The 20858-nt window shown below is 38.7% G+C and overlaps 1 protein-coding gene across 3 annotated transcripts in view; it reads right to left on the reverse strand.

The window, feature by feature from the left end:
* The window catches only part of CTNND2 (catenin delta 2), a 636702-nt gene that overhangs the window by 30087 nt on the left and 585757 nt on the right, over window positions 1–20858 (reverse strand). For 2 of the 3 annotated variants that reach the window (XM_063130230.1, XM_063130231.1), the window contains one exon: window positions 17213–17297. In XM_063130230.1, coding sequence (XP_062986300.1) covers window positions 17213–17297 — 85 coding nt within the window. Of the gene's footprint in view, window positions 1–13312; window positions 13439–17212; window positions 17298–20858 lie in introns of all 3 variants that reach the window. The other variant, XM_063130228.1, reaches the window with a different exon arrangement.

Genomic DNA, 20858 nt, shown 5'->3' on the forward strand with positions numbered 1-20858 from the left:
TGTTTTATATCTTAAGTGCCAGTGCCAGGAACAACTTGCACAATGTCTCACTTCGTTAATCTTTTGTAGGTACTACTAAGTTAATGAAGGCAGCAACCCTATGGCCCCTAGACAGCATCTGAGGGGCCATGGAATATTTCAGATTCCCACTTCTGAGGTCGGAGACAGTGCTCCGACCTTAGAGTACAGAATTGGAGCTCCAACCACTCTCTCTTTCCCCCTCGCAGCTGGAGTGGAAAGAACTGTGTTGGCTGCTCCCCAAGGTCAGGAAAGCAACCTAAAAGGGGGGGGGGCATTTTGGTGGGCAAGGAGGGGAGAAGACAGGAGAGGCCAGGATATGAGCTATTAGGAGGCCGCTCCAGCCTCCTTTCCTCCTCATCCAAAATGCCATTGCCAGATGAGCAAAGAAAGCATGTATAGCAGAAAATGCAGCCTGGAGCATGTGGAGGCAACCATCGCCTCCAATATTCCTCCCCATCTGCATAGGATGACCATAAGCCTCCACGTTCAGAGGGTTACGATCAACGCAACTGGAGTGCGCTCTAATGAGTAAGATTTCTGTGGTGCAATGTAATCGTGGTGAAATTGTCTTGTTTTCTCCTATTATGTCACACTCTACCTTTTTTATTCTAATTATATTTGTTTACTGCTACAAGGTAATGAACACCCTGTAATTAATTGTGCTGTCATTATTTTGCCTGGAAGAGTGAGCAGTGAAAATGGAAATTTCCGGCCAATAGGTTAGGGTCACTAACTTAAGATGAATTTTCTAGCTATATACACTATCAGGGCCCAGGGACTTTGTGCAAGAGACAGCTCAGTATTTACTCAGTGGATAAATACTGTTGTTGTTGTTCCCCATATCGATCCAAACGGAGAGGCGGGTAAGAAATAAATTTATTATTATTATTAGCTACATTTAAGCTGATTTAATCACAGAAGCAAATGCTGAATGGTATAAATACTAGATGGGGGGGGGGAATGACAACTGGCATTGGGTATTCAAAAGAAAGTTTGCATGATAACTGCCCATGCAAGTGGTCTACCTGTGCAAGCAGTGTAATGTCTGAACTGTAAATTCACACAGGCTTGTGGCTCTTCTTCCATGAACTAAAAGATTGCAACTTCTGATTTTTCCAGTCCATGAAAGAAGAACTGTGGTTCCATAAGAGTGTTTGAGGTTTATAGCATTCATATGAATAGAAGTGGTTGAGCGAGAAGGTATTTGGGGTGGGGAGGAATGAGCCAGCTCCTCAGAACTGAATTTAAGCCTAAACAGTTGAGGAAAGAGGATCAATCATAAAGCAGAAAATTGCATTAACAGTGTCAGCTAAAGTCTCAGCATATTTTATCAAGCCTTCTTCTCAGGAATAAATGGAAGTTATAGTGGTGTGCCCCAGAGTTGCCAGGAAAGAAAGATGATATGAATTAAGTGAAATTGCACCTGAGAGATACAAATATGGGCACTCATTCACTAGGTTTTTTTTTGTCTTAACAATGAGATTCCACAGAAATTAGAAGTTTTATCAGATTACCTACACTGGCAAATCATCATTAAAATTGAGTACAGTACAACGTATGACCTTGCTGTGAAGGAATTCATGGCCAGGCTTTTCAAAATATGAAGCTTCAAATCTTAAAGCAGTCTTTGCTGTAAAACTAATTCCTCACACCAGCTTTGTTTTGGTTGCAGCTGCATTGCCGGAGCAAAACGGCACAAAAGTAAAGAAGCCCCTTAATCCTTCTCAACCATAGTAGAAAGTGGAACATTTATCATATAGTTTATGGCCATTGTTCACAAGTGGTTCCAAGATATGTACATCTCTCTCACCAGTTCCTGAGAAACATGAGAAGCGGTCTTATACCAAGTCAGGGCATTGGTCCATCTAGCTCAGTGCAGTCTACACTGGTTGGCAGTGGCTCTCCAGTGTTTCAAACACGAGTCTTCCCTAATTATATCTGGAGTTACTAGGGATCAAACCTGTGCAAATCCTCTTCCAGTGACAGCCCTTTCCTAAAGAACTTGGCAGTATTAAATCAAGGGTGCGTCCTCTCACTGGCCCAATCACTGACCATAATTAAAACTGCTGTCCTTTTATTATGACCTGAATGTACATTTAGTTGATGTAAGGATAACTTAAGTTGCCAATTTTCACATATTTTTTATTTTACCTGCCTTCCTGATTTCCAATTTTCTATTTTATCTTCCTTCTCCATCTCAAGATCACCATCAGAAAGCTTTGATAAATTTTATGTATCTTCCAATTAAAGACACAACTTTATTCTTAACATTCTTATTTTTTTTAAAAAAAGAATTAATAATTGTTCTACAGCTCACACAAGAAATTAGCTCAAGAATAAAACAGTCATCTTATTAACAGTCATTCATTTTGGAATTTAAACATGAAAGACTCACTAACTTAATATGTGTAATTTGTACCTAAACCAAAATGGATTACTTTATTAAAAACCCAACTGATCTAATGAAAGGCACTGTGGAAGAAGTGCCAGGCATCGAATGAGGATTAATAAGTACCATCAAAACTGATGTCTTCAAAATCAGTAGTTTGATTCTTTCATTCCTATAAATTCACTGACACCCAGCTTCTATCTGAGATACTCTGAAAACCAAAAAAGCCCATTAATTCTAAGTCAATATGCTAGAATCAAAGAATTATTGCAACGTTTTCTCACTCTCCTTTTCTTGGAAGTTATTACAAAGCCTGTTTCTTAGCTCTACTGAGGATGTTTTCCATGCCCATACCATTAAGGGATGCCCTTCTCTGCCTTTCAAAAACTCTTTTAAAAAACCCAAAAACCAGTGATGACAAGGGTTGTAAGGAAGAGGCAACTTTTTCCATCTATGAATCTTTACTTCCAGTTTTAGCTTTTAGTTTTTTTAAAGGCAAATTCAGGGTGAACTTACACAATCCTGAGACACATGTTATCTTGCTAAGGCTTAAAACCAGTTTCATTTGGGCAAAATAGCTGCATGAGCAAAAAGAGCAATTCAGCATATAATGAAAAACAGTGATATAACTGATTTGCCACAGGCGTACATGAATCTCAGTTGTCAGTTTAGACAGAAAAAGAAAAGAAAAATCTATGGATTGTGTGGAATAGAGAGTCTACCACACACCTATGGAATATGTAAAATTGACTTTTGGCCAATGGCAGGGCTTAATTCCTTAGGATTTGCATGACCCAGTGCAACAATGCAAGGGGTGAACAGAGATTTCCTGGTGACTTACATTTGTATACCTCTGTTTTAAGGACAGGGATGCAAGGTTAAACATGGTTGTTATGGCCACATCAGTACAGACGTCCTGATTGATAGCTGCGGGACAGTCAGCCTGGAACCGTGCAATGAGGTCATGGAATGGTTTCTTTCCCCCCAGCTAGGTTAACAGCTGCAACGGGTTGCAGTACATATACAAGAAACAAGACAATATAGGACTAGCTTTTGATCATTTGCTGAACATTGTACATCTGATAGGAACAAGGCTTGCTATAGGGTAACACCTTGGCCAATGTTGGGCTTCCATCATTCAATTTAAGTTGAAACCTCTAGAGAGCTATATTCAATAATGTCTCAATAATGTGGCTACAGTGATTCCAAAAGCAAGTGAGGCGTTGCTTTACCTATCCATAATTAATTATTGATTTCCTGTGTTGTGAATGCAAGGATGACAAGAACTGTCTAATGAATAACATAGCTGTAAGAAAAGGGAACACCGGGTGAGACAAAGCATGAAGGACAGAACCTCAGACATAACAGGGCTCATTATTCACATTGTTGATGTTATATAGGGAGCTAAATAATAAGCCCTATAAAAGCCCTGCTGTCAAATCATGGAGGCATTTTTCAAAATGGTTCATTTCATGCAGGTTGCGTGTAATACCACTCATACCACTATGGAACCTTGCAATCTGTTTCAAGTCTTCTTGAAAAGCTGCCTGAAAAAAACGTGGATGATACATCAGGTGGAGGGCAAGAGAGTTTATTGTAGTTGTGGAATTATTATTAGACATAATATGCACCAGACATTTAATTGTATGATGCAAAATATGCTCGTGCATATTGTTTATGGGTTAACAAACCAGGAAATTCTGGGGAAAGTCAAATATACAACTATAGACACTATGGCAAATTATCTAGGTTTCCATGACGTATACAGTTCACTGAAAGCTGTTAACAACTGACTTCAGGGGAAGGCATAGGAATTTTCAGAGCAGGAAGATTCACCACAAAGTTCATAGGCCTGTTCTTGGATGTATTCAAGATTAAAATGCAAAAAATAGTATTTTAACAGTATTCTTTCATAATAGCCCCTCTCCTGCTTTTGCTACATGACACCCCTGAATAGGAGAGATTTAAATAATTAACACTCATAACCTGGTCTGACCTAGATAATGGTAGGTAGAAGGAATGTAGTGTACAGCTTTTGATCAAGAGAAGAGGGTGAACAGTAAAGTATTGAATCATGAGGATTAAAAAGGGCTAGAACAGGGTTTGGAAATCTGGTGCCCATGGGCACCAGTACGCCCTCAGTCACCTTTCTTGTCACCTGCTATTGTGTCCTGCCTTAATTAGCATGCTTCTTTACCAGCAGCATGGTGAAGTCCTTCAGTTGCTGCCATCTTTGTTTCCCATGAATGTCTCTGGGCTACAAGTGGGGCTCCCAGACATTCTTAAGAAATGAAGATGGTGGGTGGCTGCAGACTAAGATTGTAAGCCTATGCGGCAGGGTCTTGCTATTTACTGTTTTACTCTGTACAGCACCATGTACATTGATGGTGCTATATAAATAAATAAATAATAATAATAATAATAATAATAATAATAATAATAATAATAATAATAATGCCCAGCCACTAAGAGAAAGAATAAAAAAAGAAAAATGGATTCCTGTGTATCCCCTGACAGTTGCTTTGTGGTGGTGCCCAGGACACTGTCTGAAATTGCCTAATGTGCTCACGGGCCAAGAAAGGCTGCCTACCCCTAGTTTAGAAGACTGTAAAATTCAGCCCCTCCCTCCCCTGTTACAAGGCAGGTCCATCCACATATCACCTCTGCCATCAACCTAAACCATCCAAACCAGAAGTACAAATTATACAAAGCTAGAATGTCTCCTTCCAAGATGTCAGCTGTGCCATAAAATGCTTCAATGTCTGAGGAAATCATCCTGAATTCATGTTGGCTTGTTAGACAATCATAGGGATTTGGTTAATTTAGGACTTATTCACAAGGCCAACAGACCTAGAAAGAAAGGGGAACTTCCCATGGTTCCAGAAAAGCAATAAGGAAGACGGGGAACAAGAGTAAATAATGACAGTGGGCTGCTCAGAATGCAGAATTTATAAAGGTTCCTTTTCACAGGTAATCGTCAAGATTTAGCATTGTTGTACTAATTCTAGATAGGAACAAATATGAAATGATGGGCAAAAGTAGCATTTCGGATATGATCTGAAATACACTGAAAGAAAATTTCATTACAATCCCTTTTCTGGTCAGTTTACCCTGGTAAGGTTAAGATGATGAGATTTAAGTAATAATAATCTCAAGTAGGGATTTCAATTTTGAACAAGTATAGACTGGGGGACTGTAGAGAATCTCTCAACAAAAATTAGTTACAATTAAATAAACTTGTTCTTTGAAAAGGTTTATTTACAATTAAATAAACCCTTTCAAAGTGGAATGCCCTCTTTAGAGAGGTCTACCTAGCACCTAATGTTCTCTTTTCCGTGTCAAGCAACATCTTCTTTATTTTCCCATGTCGTTTAAAAGTATTTTAACTGCTGCTTGCTTTATTTTTAATAAATTTAATGCTGGATTTTAAAATAATCTTCTCCATGTTTTTAGCTGCTCAGTTATTTATCTCTTTTAAATGCTGGATTTTTCTCGCTGCCTTTAAAAACAATACTTTTGCTTCTTTGGTTTTATTGCATACATCATCCTGACAGCTATGGTGACTCATAAACTGAATAAATGAAATGAAGTATAATGGAAGGTATGAATATTAGGTAGCCACAGGGGGTGAATTTTACTTATTTTATGTTTATTTTTAAAATAATAATGATCTGTGATGCTACTTTGGCATCACAATAGCTGCATCCATCCATTAACAATAAGCCAGGTTGCCTGGCTTATGCTGATGAACAAGCAACATTGTCGTGTACATGGCCAGCTCACTCACACTTTTCCTCCTTTTGTGCAAGTGTGTGAAACTAATCAGGGCAGGATCTACACTACTGCTTTATAATGGTATTGACAACTGTTGGGGCCCATGACACATTCCATATACCGTTTTCAAACCGCTTTCAAAGTGTTATTTCCTGCTTGGTGTAGATCTGGCCCAGGAATCATTGGCTTATTATGGCATCTGTGGTTTGTTGCTCCCAATCAAGCCAGGCTTGTAAACCAGTAATAAATCCATAGTGCCTTTTTTGAGGCTCTTTCTTGAACAAAGGGAACATTTTCTCTTAATTGTAAGACAACCTCCTTATAAAAAAACTAAAAAGGCTATCACTCACTCTTAGAAGGAAAGGCCAAATCTCTTTTTTTATTAACTTTGGTACAGAGAACAGAGGCAAGAGTGCTTATGCAGTGTGTGCAAAAACTCCCTGCCGCTTAATTTGAGGGTGCGATTTTAATTTGTGATTAACATTTTAGTTGATTGACCCACTGATTAAACGAATGAAAGCTTGCGTCCATAAGAAATAGGACCGCAAAAAACTAGATCTGTATTCTGGTAGCAGCCGCCAACTTTCCCTCCCCCAGTATTGTGAGCAAGAAAACTAATAAGCCATTATTCCCACAGCTGTTTCTCGAGCAAGTGTGTAACTAGATTACACTGAATATGAAAGAGCTGGAACTACTAGCTTATCACTGACTCACTCAGACAGTTCTGGCAGAATTTATGTTCTCTAGCTACATGCACTGGTCACTTTGTTTAATTTCCCTTAAGAGCAGGGAATAACTAGGCATTATGCCTGGCTTTATTGTAGCACGGTAGGGGAATATCAGCAAAGAGAGCTGGAAATGATATCATGACAGCAAGGCTCTTTCATCTCTCTGGACAGAGACTGTGACTTCAATGGCAAAATAATATACCCCCTCTGTTTCTACCACAGGGATAGTCTTGTGCCAACTAAGCACTATTTTAGCAGTTTCTAGCACCTCACACATGTCCAGCACATCTAGAAACTTTATTAGTAATGTCCAGGGGACGGGCTTAGCTTGTGTGATCTATTCTCTGTGATAAAAGGATAGGTGGATTGTCCAGATTTGCCTCAGTTATGCAGTGGAGGAAGCATTGTGGGATGAGTCACTGCTTGCATTGTAAAACTTAGAACCATGGAAACATTTGGGCTGGCAGTTTATGGGGAAATATTGAGTTGGATCCAGAGTTGGAGATGATCCTCTGGGCAGAAAAGGGGTGAGGAGGGGAGAAGCACATTTCTCCTCACGCAGTCTCCTCAGATTTGCTTTGGAGGGTTGGGGGACCCTCCAGAACTATATATGAGGTGGTGTGCTGGATTGCAAGGGAAGGAGAAATTGTCAAAAACCATCACCTTGTTGCCTCCCTCAAGTGGGGAGGTTCTTTTGGATCCTAATATCCTCTGCCACAGGAAAGAGTCCTTCTGTTTATGGAGGGTCAACTCTGATTCCAATCCATTAAATTTTGAAGTTCATGCCTGAGAAACTTTCTAAACTTTCTCCAATAGACTGAGAAGTTACTGCAACCATGACCTACGCAAGCCCTTCAGACACCTCTCTCTACCCTGGAGCAAGTTTCAAAACTTCGTTAAATAACTAACTTCAAAAGGAAGGTTGTCAGTCAATTATTAACACTGATGTACCACTGTGCAGATAATTTGTCTGGGTTTTTTTTAATAGAAAGATCAAAAGAAGCTAATCTTCTGCAAAGTTAGGACCATCTAAATAGCCAAAGCTGTGAAAAGCTTTCCAAAATTTGTTGTCCTAAATCCACCTGTAAGCAAGCAGACTAAATCCGGTGACATTCAGAAATGGATAATATCCAGCAATTTCTCTACAAGTGAATTCTAAATAATATAATTTCGGTCAGACATTTTAAAACAGTCCTTCAGTATGCTCCTCCTTTACACATAACATAATTATTTTAAATGTTTAATTAGGAAGATATCAAGACATACTGTGTTTTGATTAAAAGAGTAAATAGCCATAATTCTTAAACTTTGAATTTCTTAGGTTTGTTCATAAAAGGGCCCTTGATGAATAATTTTGCATTCAAAGTTAATGCTCTATTTCATATTGTAGTATTCAAATGGCCAATAATTGTCTATGCATGTATCTGGTCAGATTATCTGCTTCATCTGTGTTGATTCATAATCTGTCAAACCTGTTCCCAAGGAAGCTATTTCAATGAGACTTTTATGCCAGTAGCCTTTTGTAGATTCTGCTTATAATCATGAAGAGCTTCTCTTCTGTTTTGGAAAAGCTTGTTTTATATTCAACTGCACCTATACTAAATTGTTATGTGAAAACAAGACATACAGCCAAGTAAGCAATAGCATGTACGTAATTTCCTCATTATGGGCTGCATCCAATGTTCATCCTTGTTAGAGTAGATCCATTGAAATGAATAGGACTTAATTTAGACAAACATTGGAAACAACCCTATTTGATTAACTAATGTATGATGACTCACAGCTCAATGTATGACCAAACTCCACTGGAAAGCATGGAGTGAGATGAGGTAGTATGGAAGTTCCATCTGTGGTGTTTAATCTGTTATGGCTTATACAAATTATTAAGTGATGTGATGATTAATGGATGAAGGTGCCCATGGAAAATGCAGTCCACACGTTAGTTGTGTCCAGTCTTTTTGTGCCACAAGTCAAATCCAGAATGCTACTCTTTTGTACACCATAGCATATATGCAGCCCCCTTGTCCTATACGTTGTGTATGTGTCTCTAAGGGCTCATCTACACTGAGCGGGATATTCCACTATGAAAGTGGAATGAAAGCAGGAGCCACACTGCTGCTTTATAATGGTATTGAAGTGCACTGACGACTGTTGGGGTCCACTGACACATACCACTATAACACTTTCATAGTGTTATATCCTGCTTGGTGTAGATGTGTCATGGGCCCAAACAGTTGTCAGTGCACTTCAGTACCACTATAAAGCAGTCGTGTGGCTCCTGCCTTTTATATACTGCTGTCATAGTGGAATATCCTGCTTGGTGTAGATGGGCCCAAAGTCCACCTAGAAAGGCAGCATTATAGTGCAGCAGAAAAGGCAGTAAGGCCAACTATGCCACAACTAGAATCCACCTGGAGCACTAGTCTCCACTGCCTGAGTAATCTGGCCACCCATAGCATGGCATCTCTTTGTAATTCACCTAAGGCAGGCCGATCATGCTTCACCCGAATAGAAGATAGACAAAATTACACAAAAAGAAACTCAATTTGCATACCGAATTGTACTGTGTTGTTAGTCTTTACTTTAAGCCATGATAAATATTCAAAAGTGATAGCATGATAATAGTATTGCCACCCCCCAAAATAAGGATTCTGTAGGATTGGCAGAAATATCATTTGGAAAGACAAAAGAATAATGGCTCATTCTACAATTTAACATTCAGATACAAGGTTTAGAATGATTATTGGCCTAAATCGTAACCTAATTAAATTATGTACTTGGATTTAGAGTGACTTGGGCTCAAGGAAATTTAAGGCAATGAGCTGCATTTTTTCATAAAGGAGGCCTACAGAATGCTTCCCTTATGGCAGGGCTGTGCAACTTCCAATCCTTGGCCTGCAACTCCCATCATTGTTGGCTATGCTGGCTTGGCTGATGGAAGTTTTAGCCCCACAAGTTGCCTGTCGTATGGGAGTCACTATCAGTTTACATGTACACTTTTCAAGTGTGCAGTAATACAGAGTTGACATTTGTATGCTCACTCCTGCTATTCTGAATATAACAGTTATTTTTTATAATAATTGTGTTTTTTCTGCATCTTGATACACATATTTAGGGGGGGGGGGAATCAGGTTCTGCTATGTTGAATACTGGAATCACAGTTGCAAAGGATGATTTACAAGAAAAAGATGCCGAGGAGGAGACCAGACACTGCTGAGTTATGATATAGCATGATTAAAACTGCAGGAATACAATGTAGTACTAGCAAACAAAAGATGCAAGAAAGCATAGAGAAATGACAATAGAAGTATAGATTTCATATCGCTAAAATTTAAAAGGGACAATACACAATGAATTTTTTTTTTATTGAAATGCATCATTTTGTTGCAGTGGATAAATGTTCAGAGTGCACTTACGGCATTGTTCCATTTTGAATACATTAGATGCACTACGATGTAGACTGTATATCTGATGATTTGACACGACCAGTGAAAGCTATTCTCATTACAGCCAAATCAATTCAAACAATTTTTTGGTGAGGGCTGAATGTGGCTCACAATGAATAAAATAAATTAGATGCTACTCATATTGAGAACCAAGTATTCATTAGCAGGACTGACTGGAACTAAGAGAATTAAGGGTTTTTTTGTTTTTAAAAAGCCTACTATTTTTTACTTTGCTTTAATATAGCTTATGTGTTATTGTTTCAATGCACATTTTAAAATTGGATGAGCTGTTGTGCCAACATTCTCTTTAAAAAAAATCCTCCAATAGATCTCAAAACTCTGGCAGGCATATTTAGGGAGAGGCGTTCCCTCAAGTAACAAGGTCCCAAGCCATTTAGGGCTTTGAATGTCATTACCAACACCTTGAATTCCGACTGGAAGCGTACAGGCAGCAATGCAATTCTTTTAAGATTGGTGTTATATGGTCTTTATACAATATTCTGGTGAGCAGTCTAGCTGCTGCATTTTGCACCAGCTGCAACTTCCGAGTCGTCTTGAAGGGTAGCCCCATGTAGAGTGGATTGCAGTAGTCTAATTGGGAAGTTACTAGTGCATGGACTACTGTGGCTAGGTTGTCCCTGTGCAGGAAAGACTAAGCTGGCAGATCAGCCAAGGCTGACCTCAATTTCTCCGGGCCATGGAGTCCACCTGGGCCTCCAGTGGCAAGGATGGATCTAGGAGTACTCCCAAGCTACACACCTGCTCCTTTAGATGGAGTGCAACCCTATCCAGAACAGGTTGTTTATCCAATTCCTGGACTCGGGAGCCACTAATCCACAGAACTTCCGTCTTATCAGGATTCAGCTTCAGTTTATTAGCCCTCACCCAGCCCATTACAGCCTCCAGGCACTGGTCCAGCACCTTCACAGCCCCAGCCGACTCCAACAACAATTAGAATTCTCAAAAGCAAATTCTCCTCTCCCTTTGCAAGAGGCTCTGTCTAAGAGGCCCACAGTGTAAAAACATAGGGACTAGTGGGCTTTTATGTTGAAATATGTGCCCAGTGTTCCCTCCCTCCAAGAAATTGTGTTCAAATGTGTGTCCCTTTCCACCAAGTGGCAGACATATAATTCCCCTTTTTTCTCACAAGAACACTGTGGTTTTTCTGTGAGATAGTGACTGGCCGAAGTTCACTCAGGCCAGATCTACACCTCGTGTTAAATCATTATGATCCTATCATGATAATGCTATATTTGTCATTTGTTGTGGTATTTTGGATAATGTGGAATGAAAAGCAGGAAATAACACTATGAAAACGGAATGTAATGTGCCCCAACAGTTATCAGTGCACTTCAATACCACTATAAAACAGTAGTGTAGATCTATCCTCAGTGATCAAAGCTGCATGGCTGTGTAGGGATTTGAAGTGTTTAATAATTTTTTTAAATAGATATATGAACATGATTTTTTTTCTTAAAGAATACATTTTACAGTTGTCGCTACTGTAGGATTGGACTGGAGTCTCCAAGAATCAGCATTATTATCCAGAAGACTATTGAAAGCAACGGCGGAGATTTTAATAGTTTGGAATGGTGTAAAATGAAGTGTGTGTGAGTTTGGGGTGGAGGATACTTCAGCCAGGCTACTAGGAATACTTCCAGCCAGATTTGGCAACCTTATTCTGCACTAGTGTCTTGGGGGGTTGTATTCTGTATTGTCTTTGTATTGTTGCTTCAGTCAGCCCCTGAAATGGAGATTGTTATATTGTACTGTGCTCATGCTTAATGGCTTTGAGCACAAACAGTGTGTACAATAGTCAGAATTCCTATCTGGGGCTGTATGAAGCAACACAAACATACAAACACACTGTTGTCCAAGGTCATGTTTATATGATTAGGCTATGGTAGTAATAGTCTGGTTGTGTTTTCTTTAGGAGAAGAGAAACCATGAATACTGCACATCAGTTAACACCATTTTAAAGACTGACTATCAGGAAGAGCTCCAGGTCAAAATTCTGGGACCTCCCCAGCCTGATCTAAGATCACACAAAAATATAGAGGACACAAAAATACACTGGACTGTATCATGTGTCATTTGCTGGAGGAGGGGCTGATAACGGCTTTTGAAAATATACACTGCAGGAAGGGGTTTTGTTCGGCATAGAGTGGTCATCCAAAAGTGTGCACATGAACAAGAGAACTGTACATATGTGTTGAATGGCGCACTATTATAATCGTGGCAGTGGTGTGTGCTATTCATGAGCAAAAGAAAGAACTTGTCCCCACTAAGTTCATACCTCTGGAGCCGCAACCTATTAATAACTTTGTTCGAGTTTTTAGATTTCCTGGCAGGCCTCAGGGGATTAATTAGCCAAGTTAACTTCGTATTCATACCATTTTATCAAAAGAAAAGAAGTACTGATTCACAAAACAATACTCTTGACTAAAAGGGTTTTCTCTCCTTAAATAAAAGGTTTTGTAATGAGCAAATTGCTGATGACAGAAATATACCAATGACATAATAAATTGTGGAAATTTTTAGAAAAAGGAGAACTGAAGTTATCCCAATGTCTTTTGTATTGTTTCCCTTTACAGTGTCAAACTTGCCTCATGGTCAGCAAACAGCAGTATGAAGGCTGTAAATTCCACCACCTAGCTCTGCAAGGTGAGGAAGATTTGGCTGATGATGCAAGTGAAGTTAAAATATGTTCTATACATTGCTTTCTGTAATTGTACTCTGATTTATGACTGTTTAAATTAGCTCTTCATTGCTCTTGCAGAAGCAAATCTAGGAATGCATTCAACATCATTTCATATTTAAATATGTTAATATTTTATTTGTTAGCTATGTGAGGCATTGGTGGCATATAAATTTTAGAATAAATAAGTAAATAAATAAGTAATTAAATTAAAAAAAATCACAAATCAAGACTGGTCATCTGACAGCCAGAATACCTGGGTTTGGGAATAGATTCTGGTTTCTTGATTCTGGGAGAGGGTATGCTGAGCGTTCCATGACTCAGAATGATGGGTAGGTGAAAATCCTCTGTCCTCAGCCACTCTGAAGTCTGGGACCACCCGCTGCCATAAATCAATCAGTCAGTCAATCAATCATTTATTTCAATGAGTTTTTTTTTTTTTACAGTGATATAGAAATATGGGATCTAGGCATAACAGCTTTAAATTACAGACAGAAACATATCCCATAGCTAGAGATTCATTCCTACACTAAAGCAGAGAAAATTCAGTTCAGCCTGCTCTCACAACCCTATGGATTCCAAGGTGCACAATCAAAAGAATATATGGTCCGAGTTTAAAATTAGCACAAGCAGCTAGTCTGTTAGCAGTGGACTACAATCATATTTTCTATCCGAATGGATTGCTGATGCCTCTGTAGCTGCTCTTCAATGGGTGTGGTTATGTTACCATACAAAAGATGCTCCAGCCAGATAGCTAAGTGATATGGTAACCATGATGAAAGACTTGACACAGGACTAGCAGGGGAGCATCTATGGAGGCAGCAGCAAATGTATTACTATGAATAAATGTAAAGTCGGGGGTGGGGCTTTGAGGACCAAACTACACGTTACACTTATTGCATAGGTATAGCTATGACTTAGCTTTTTGATAAATCAATTAGAAGCGTGGTGGTGGAAATTCTTGCTTTAAGCACGAAACAACTGGGAGGGGTTTGGGGGAGAAGTATAATCAATATGTGGATATCACAATATTTCTTGTTTACAATGCAACAAGGTGAGGTGATGGCAGTTCTGAATGAATGTCTAGAGTCAGTGATGGGCTATATAAGAGGAATGAACTTAAGCTCAGCCCAGACAAAAGGAAGAATGTATTGATGAGTATACGGTCATACTGTGGCAATACAGTTCTGAAGGAACAGTTTGCACCATCTGGGGTTGCTCTTAGACCTGGCTGTGCTCCTGGAATCCCAGAGGGCATCTGTGTTAGGAATGCTTTTTATCAACTTAGGGCACAGTTCTATGCATGTTTAGACAGAAAAAAAACCTACAATTCTGGGAATGCTGGGAGTTGTAGGACTTTTTCTCAGTCTAAACATGCGTAGGATCGCATCCTTAGGTTGGTACTAGTACTGGCTGCTTCTGGAGAAAGGTGAACTGGGCACTGTTATGCAGTGCTGTGATAATATCCAGGCTGGATTATTGCAACATACTCAACACAGAGATGCGCTTGAAAAGCACTGGAAACTTCATGTGGTTCAAAACGGGGCCAGCTATTTATTAAGAGACACGATCAGGTAGAACACCTTACATCTGGATTGAAAGAACTGCAGTGTGGGTTGTGTGTGTGGAGGTAGATGGGTGGGAAGTGATGCCAAGCCCAGGAAGGGCAAGGAAGATGGAAGGAAAATGGTGCAGAGAAGCAGCAGCCAGGGGAGAAAAAGAATATTAAACATCAAAATATGGTGAATATTCAGGAAGGTATTTTTCAGGATTCTGTTCAGCTGTGTTGAATGTGCTACTTTTGAAGTGAATGTCAATATTAGAAGACATTCAGAACAAATGCTTCTATTTTTAACTACTAAAACATCACTCTCATTTGGAGGTGACAATAATTAATGATGTGCCATTCACGACTAAATGTATTCAGTTAGTCCTACAGTTCAAATTATTTCCACGTTTTCCACCACAGAAGTTTACTGAGTCACCATTCTGTCTCAACCAACCTATAGACATCCTCTCCACATGTGAAGATCTTAACCCTAACAAACATCCCTTCTTCACATCTGGAAACATCACCTGAGGCAAGAATTCCTTCATACTTATTTAATGAACGCTAACAACACTGGGATCAACTTGAAACAAAAGTAGTAATATAATGAGAAGGAATCACATCCTGTTCCTTGCATGGGGTACTACTTAGAGCAGACACATTGAAATGAATGGCACTTGCATTAATTATAATGAAATTAAGATCCATGTATTTCAATGAGTCTAAGTAGGGGTAATTTTGGATACCACCCAGCATTGCATGCATTGGCAATGCAAATGAGCCCATAGTTCTGATTAGCCAAATTCAAAGCATAAAAACATATGAACTGAGTTGTTGGATTAGAGGCACAGAGCAATACTGTATATGTCTATTCAGAAATAGGTCCCAGTGAGTTGAATGGGGATTACTCCCAGTTAAGTGGATATAGGATTACAGCCTAAATTTGCATCATCTAGCATTCTAATTCCAAGAGTGGTCAGTCAGATGACTCTATGAGGTACCCATGCAGGATCTTCATGCCATTACTTTTTCCTCTTGAACTGCTCTATCATCTCTAGTAGTAGTTAGTTTCTGCCTCTTCCTGCCTGGTGTAATCCAATCTTGCTTTGCAAAGGTGTCGAGTGCAACATCAGCAAGTACAGAGAGCAAGCTTGCTCTCCAGTGTTGACACGTGTGGGAGAAGATATGGTACTGCTAATGTAAATCCAAGTTTACTAATGTATCGCTTTTAGAGATTTCAGAAAATGCTCCTACTTGTTTAGTCTCTCCCAATAGTGCATATTCATAAAATAAGACAATCTCAAGTTACAATTCAACATCTTAGAAATGTGCTGATTTAACATAGCAGCTAAGTCTCTCATCTGTTCAAGTACAAAAGTAATTTTTCAAGCTGTGGATAATTATTTCCAAACCGCTAACACTCCCCCGTTTTTATTTACAGCTACTACCGCTACACACGTTTTATTAAAGAAAAACAATACCTGTTTGGTCCATTTGCTAGGGACACAATAGTTGCTAGGGACACAACAGTTGCTAGGGACACAATATGTTGCATATATATATATATATATATATATATATATATATATATATATATATATATGAACCTGTAGTTCTATTTAGAGGTGAGCAAGCTTGCTCCCATTCACTTCTGATAGACTCGGAAACTAAACGAATTATTATTAGTTAAACTGGAAATAATCAGGAACAACTCATTTCATTTTCTGAGTCAATTTGAGGCTTTAAAAAGCAGCCCACTAGCAAGGCAACGGAGACATCTCTCTATTGCTTTGCTGGAAGGCAGCATTTTAGAGCTGCCCCCAGAAAAATGGGTGGGGAGCAAAAGGTCATGCCGAGGGGAGATCTACCACTTCCGAATGCCCATATTGTAAAGAAGAGCCACCACATGAAAAAGAGAGTAAGCACTAAAGCTGCGAGGAATTGCATGGAGGTCCCTAGCAAGAATGTCTTGAGGCTAGCTATGACTGGACTGTGTGGAAGGGTCAACCTATTGCTATCTAGGTAGGTCTTGCTTGCGGAACTTATTTCAAACAAAAATCATAGATCTAAGCCAGGGTGGCATTTAGGGACAGGTCTTAGATCCTATGTGATAAATTCTTAGGAGAACCCATAAATGGGCCTATGCATTAGTCTCACATAACAAAGGCTCTTTGTTCCTTTCTTTCTTTCTTGGTTTTTGGTTTGTTTGGCTATTTTCTTTTTCTTTTTAAAAAATGTGATAGCTCTGTGTTTAAAAATCCTATAATTATGCATTATTAAAAACAACAACCAACCAATCTCAACATATGCTTTAAAAATATACTGCTTTTTGTAATTTATCTTTGAATGTATACAAGAACAAAGCTTTGTACCTTGCCAAGGTATCTGTTTTGCTCCACATCTCCCATCCAACAAAATCTGAAATACTGTTCCTTGTCTGAGTATACACACACACATACACACACACACACACACACACACACACACTTATATTCAAGGCTACATTTCAGATATTAGATTCATTCCCAATTTTTATTTTAAAACCCTTCCCCAGCCCCAAGAGATGCTGATTTTAAGAATGGAAAAACATTACTATATAAAACTTACCTTCTTGTAGAGACTTCTCAGGTCTCTATACTGCCACATGCTATTTAAGACCTGAGATGCTGCCTTCACTACTTTTGGTGAGTGCCTATTTAGGAAAAAAGAGTGACACTTATGAGTAACTGAAAACCTCAAGGCAGCAGTTTGATATTCAACAGTTTACGCAATATTTATGAGAGGTATGCTTAATTATCATGTGTGTGTTCGTCTCTTCTTCTCAGGGTGTATTCGGATGACACCTTAGTCCACAGAGTGTGAATAGTCCACTCCACAGATGGCTACTTGCATGCTGCACTTGGGTGACATGAAAGTAGTGCTCTGTGGAGTACAGTATGCACACTCTGTGGAGTAGTTGTCTCTCCCCCGCTCTCCGCCTTCCCCAATGAATGGCAGAGCTGGTTCCTGCTTATCTTATTGGGGTGCTGCCATTCCATGTGGAGGGGCAGAGGGGGAAGGAAAGATGCAGCGTGCGGAGACACACTGCGATAATTGCTGGAGCAACTGCGGAGGCGGAGCACCTCCTGACAGGAGGTGGAAACAATGCGCCGTTGCTCCGGCGGCCGCAAAGGGACAGGCAATGGGGACTTAGCATCCTTTGTCGGTGGCTGAATCTCACGCCCTGACATGCCAGCATTGGTTATTTGAGCCAAATAACCAACTGTTGGTTAAAAAAACTCCCTTCACACAACACAATAACCCATAGTAGGTTAAATAACCAACCATTAACTATTTAAACCACCATTGGTTATTGTGTTGTCTGAACCCAGGCAATATGCTTGCTTTAATTGCTTTGATGATCTTTAGGAAATGTTGGGATAAGAGTTTATGTTATCTCCTGCTTTTAAGATGTTGGTGTAAAAAAATCTTATTGTTTGAATTTTGGACTATATTGTATTTTGATAAGATATTTTTCGCTGATTTGGAGTCCTTTATAGGTTGAACAGCAAAATAAGTAAATAACAGGTTGTATCCAAACTTGTACAGGCAGAAGTCTGCCCTGCACAACAGGGCTCTCTCACAGGGGGCTGCAGTATGGGTCAGTAAACCCCATCACACACGTTGGATACAACACAATACATCTTCATTCTCAAGTGTTTATTTAAAAACAAATTAATAGTTAGAAGAGGAAAATGTAGAGTTTACGATCATGATGAAAATCCTATTGGAAAATGCCAACAAGGTGCAGCACTTAAAAACTGTCCATCATATAAAGTTACAGCTTACAATATTTTACAATTTTAAGTATTAACTTCCTGAAATAAAACGATGAAGAAAATAATCTTTGCAGCTTAAAGTTTTCATATACCATTTTTCAAAAACATGAATGAAACATTATCCTGCATTTTACCATTCCAAGAATATATTACATAGTCCATTTTTGAATATATTGTCTGCTTGTCTTCATTTGTAACTCTGATATTAGATTTATTTAAATGAGAAGTGATATATAAATATTGCACATAAATAATAAAAAAATCAATTTAATTGTAGACAATACATCTCAGACTCTCACTAACCATTCCATCATAGACGGGTGTGTGTGTGTGTGTGTGTGTGTGTGTCTGTTTTCATTTGTAGCCTATTGCTATCCTGGTTACCATTAAGAGGTGTGTTATCAACTCTAAATCATCCAAAATGTATTTTAAATAGCAGCGTAAAGCCAATATCTAGTGACAGCGCATAATCCATCATTTCTTTTATGTAATCCAAAACTAATTTCCAATATGGCATTATGCAATAAATATGAAACAAGTTTCTTCTAATACTACCAAATCTCCAACAGACATCAATCAATGTTCAAGATACCATCTAAACAAAATCTTACCAAAAACTGTCTAAGGTTAAACATAATGTCATTTTGGGAGTCTAGTTTGGTTGTTGTTTTTATTTTCACTATTATTATTATTATTATTATTATTATTATTATTATTATTATTACTACTACTACTACTACTACTTCATTTATATCAAAGGTGGCTTACATAATCCTTCTCCTCTCCATTTTATCCTCACTGCAAACCTGTGAGGTAGGTTAAGCTGAGAGCCAGTGACTGGCCCAAAGTCACCCAGTGAGCTTCATGGGCTGAATGGGGACTAAAACCTGGATCTCCTGTGTCACAGTCCAACACTCTAACCACTACACCACACTGACTTTACAATGAAACATTTCTTCCCAAGTAGCTTTCCCATTTTTCTTGATGCTAGCTTGATATCCCTGATATTTCCATACAATATGTTTCTAGCTTTACTGAAGTTTATGTGCAATTTACTCCTTTTTTCCTTTATTTTGGAATGTTGTAATACTTGAAACTGAGGCCTTTTTTGTTTTGTTTTGTTTTGTTTAGTTGAAACTTACAATACAAAATTGATTTATTTTTATTTATTTATTTTAAAAGATGCCTAGCAGCCTCCTTTAATCCTGCAGTTAAAAAATGGTCATCATTCCAGGGGCTATAGTTCCTGAATCATTTGTCTCTAACATGATGAACTAGAGAAGGTAGAGCCACCCACTCCACTCTGCCACCCAGCGGGTGTTGCATTTACGGTTCCCTGGAATGTCAACATCCCTTCCGCCCACTACTCACCTAGCTTTCTATATGCCACCAATTTCAGATCCCCCAACCCCAATAAAACCAATAACAGATCTCTGAAATTTATTTCCCAGCCAGGTAGTATATTATTATAATAATAATAATAATAATAATAATAATAATAATAATAATAATAATAATTCTTACTCGCCTCTCCCTCTGGATTGAGGTGCGGAACAACATCAAATATAAAAATACTATAAAATATATAAAACTGATTAAAAACATATAAAACTAATACATTATTAAAATTTATCTCAAAAATACCAAACTGTGGGTAATCTATACAAATCCGAATAATCAGTCAGTTTTTTGTATGACTTTCTGCACTACCTTCCCTAATGGAGAGAGACCATTTTCTTCCCAAGCTTATATATCATCTAACACATCCTTATTTTCCATTTCTTCATTATCCTTGGCAGATCCAAACTCACTTTTAAACTTCAGCCAAACTAGATACAAGCCAAACATGTTAATTTGAACGGGCTTACGTTTTCACTGTAGACCTTCCCCTCTCAGCATGGGGAGTATCAGGGGCAGGACCAAACTGCTTGCCCCCCCCCCCCCCCGGTTCCCTCTATTTGATTTCAAACTGAACACCTGAACAGGGCTATTGACTTAACAACAGCCAAACCTGGTATACCATGAAACCAAAGCTTGTTATTTGGGAAGGCAGAAAGTCTGCTTAAGTTTTGGGGGCTTTAGTTTTAGATTTGACTGTCAAATAAATAGATAATACAAGTGAATTATAACATAGTGAAACACCTTTGTATGCTTGTTAGTAACCAATGTACATTGCAGTACTTAATTAAAGGTGCCCTTCTTTTAAATAAAGGAAACCTATCTTTCTTTCATTTCTTTAACATGATTTGACATCATTTTATCTAACCATTCTTTCGGGGTTGGCATTTGTGCCTGCCTCTAATACTTGGCATATACTTCTCTTTCTCTTTCTAAAATCACCCTTTATAGAAATGTCCTTCTTGAGAACAACAAATATTTGAGAATGCTCTTTATAAATGGTGTCCTCAAGAAATCTGCACCTATACTAACAATTC

This window comes from Elgaria multicarinata, chromosome 7, assembly GCF_023053635.1.
Source record: "Elgaria multicarinata webbii isolate HBS135686 ecotype San Diego chromosome 7, rElgMul1.1.pri, whole genome shotgun sequence".
NCBI lineage: Eukaryota > Metazoa > Chordata > Lepidosauria > Squamata > Anguidae > Elgaria > Elgaria multicarinata.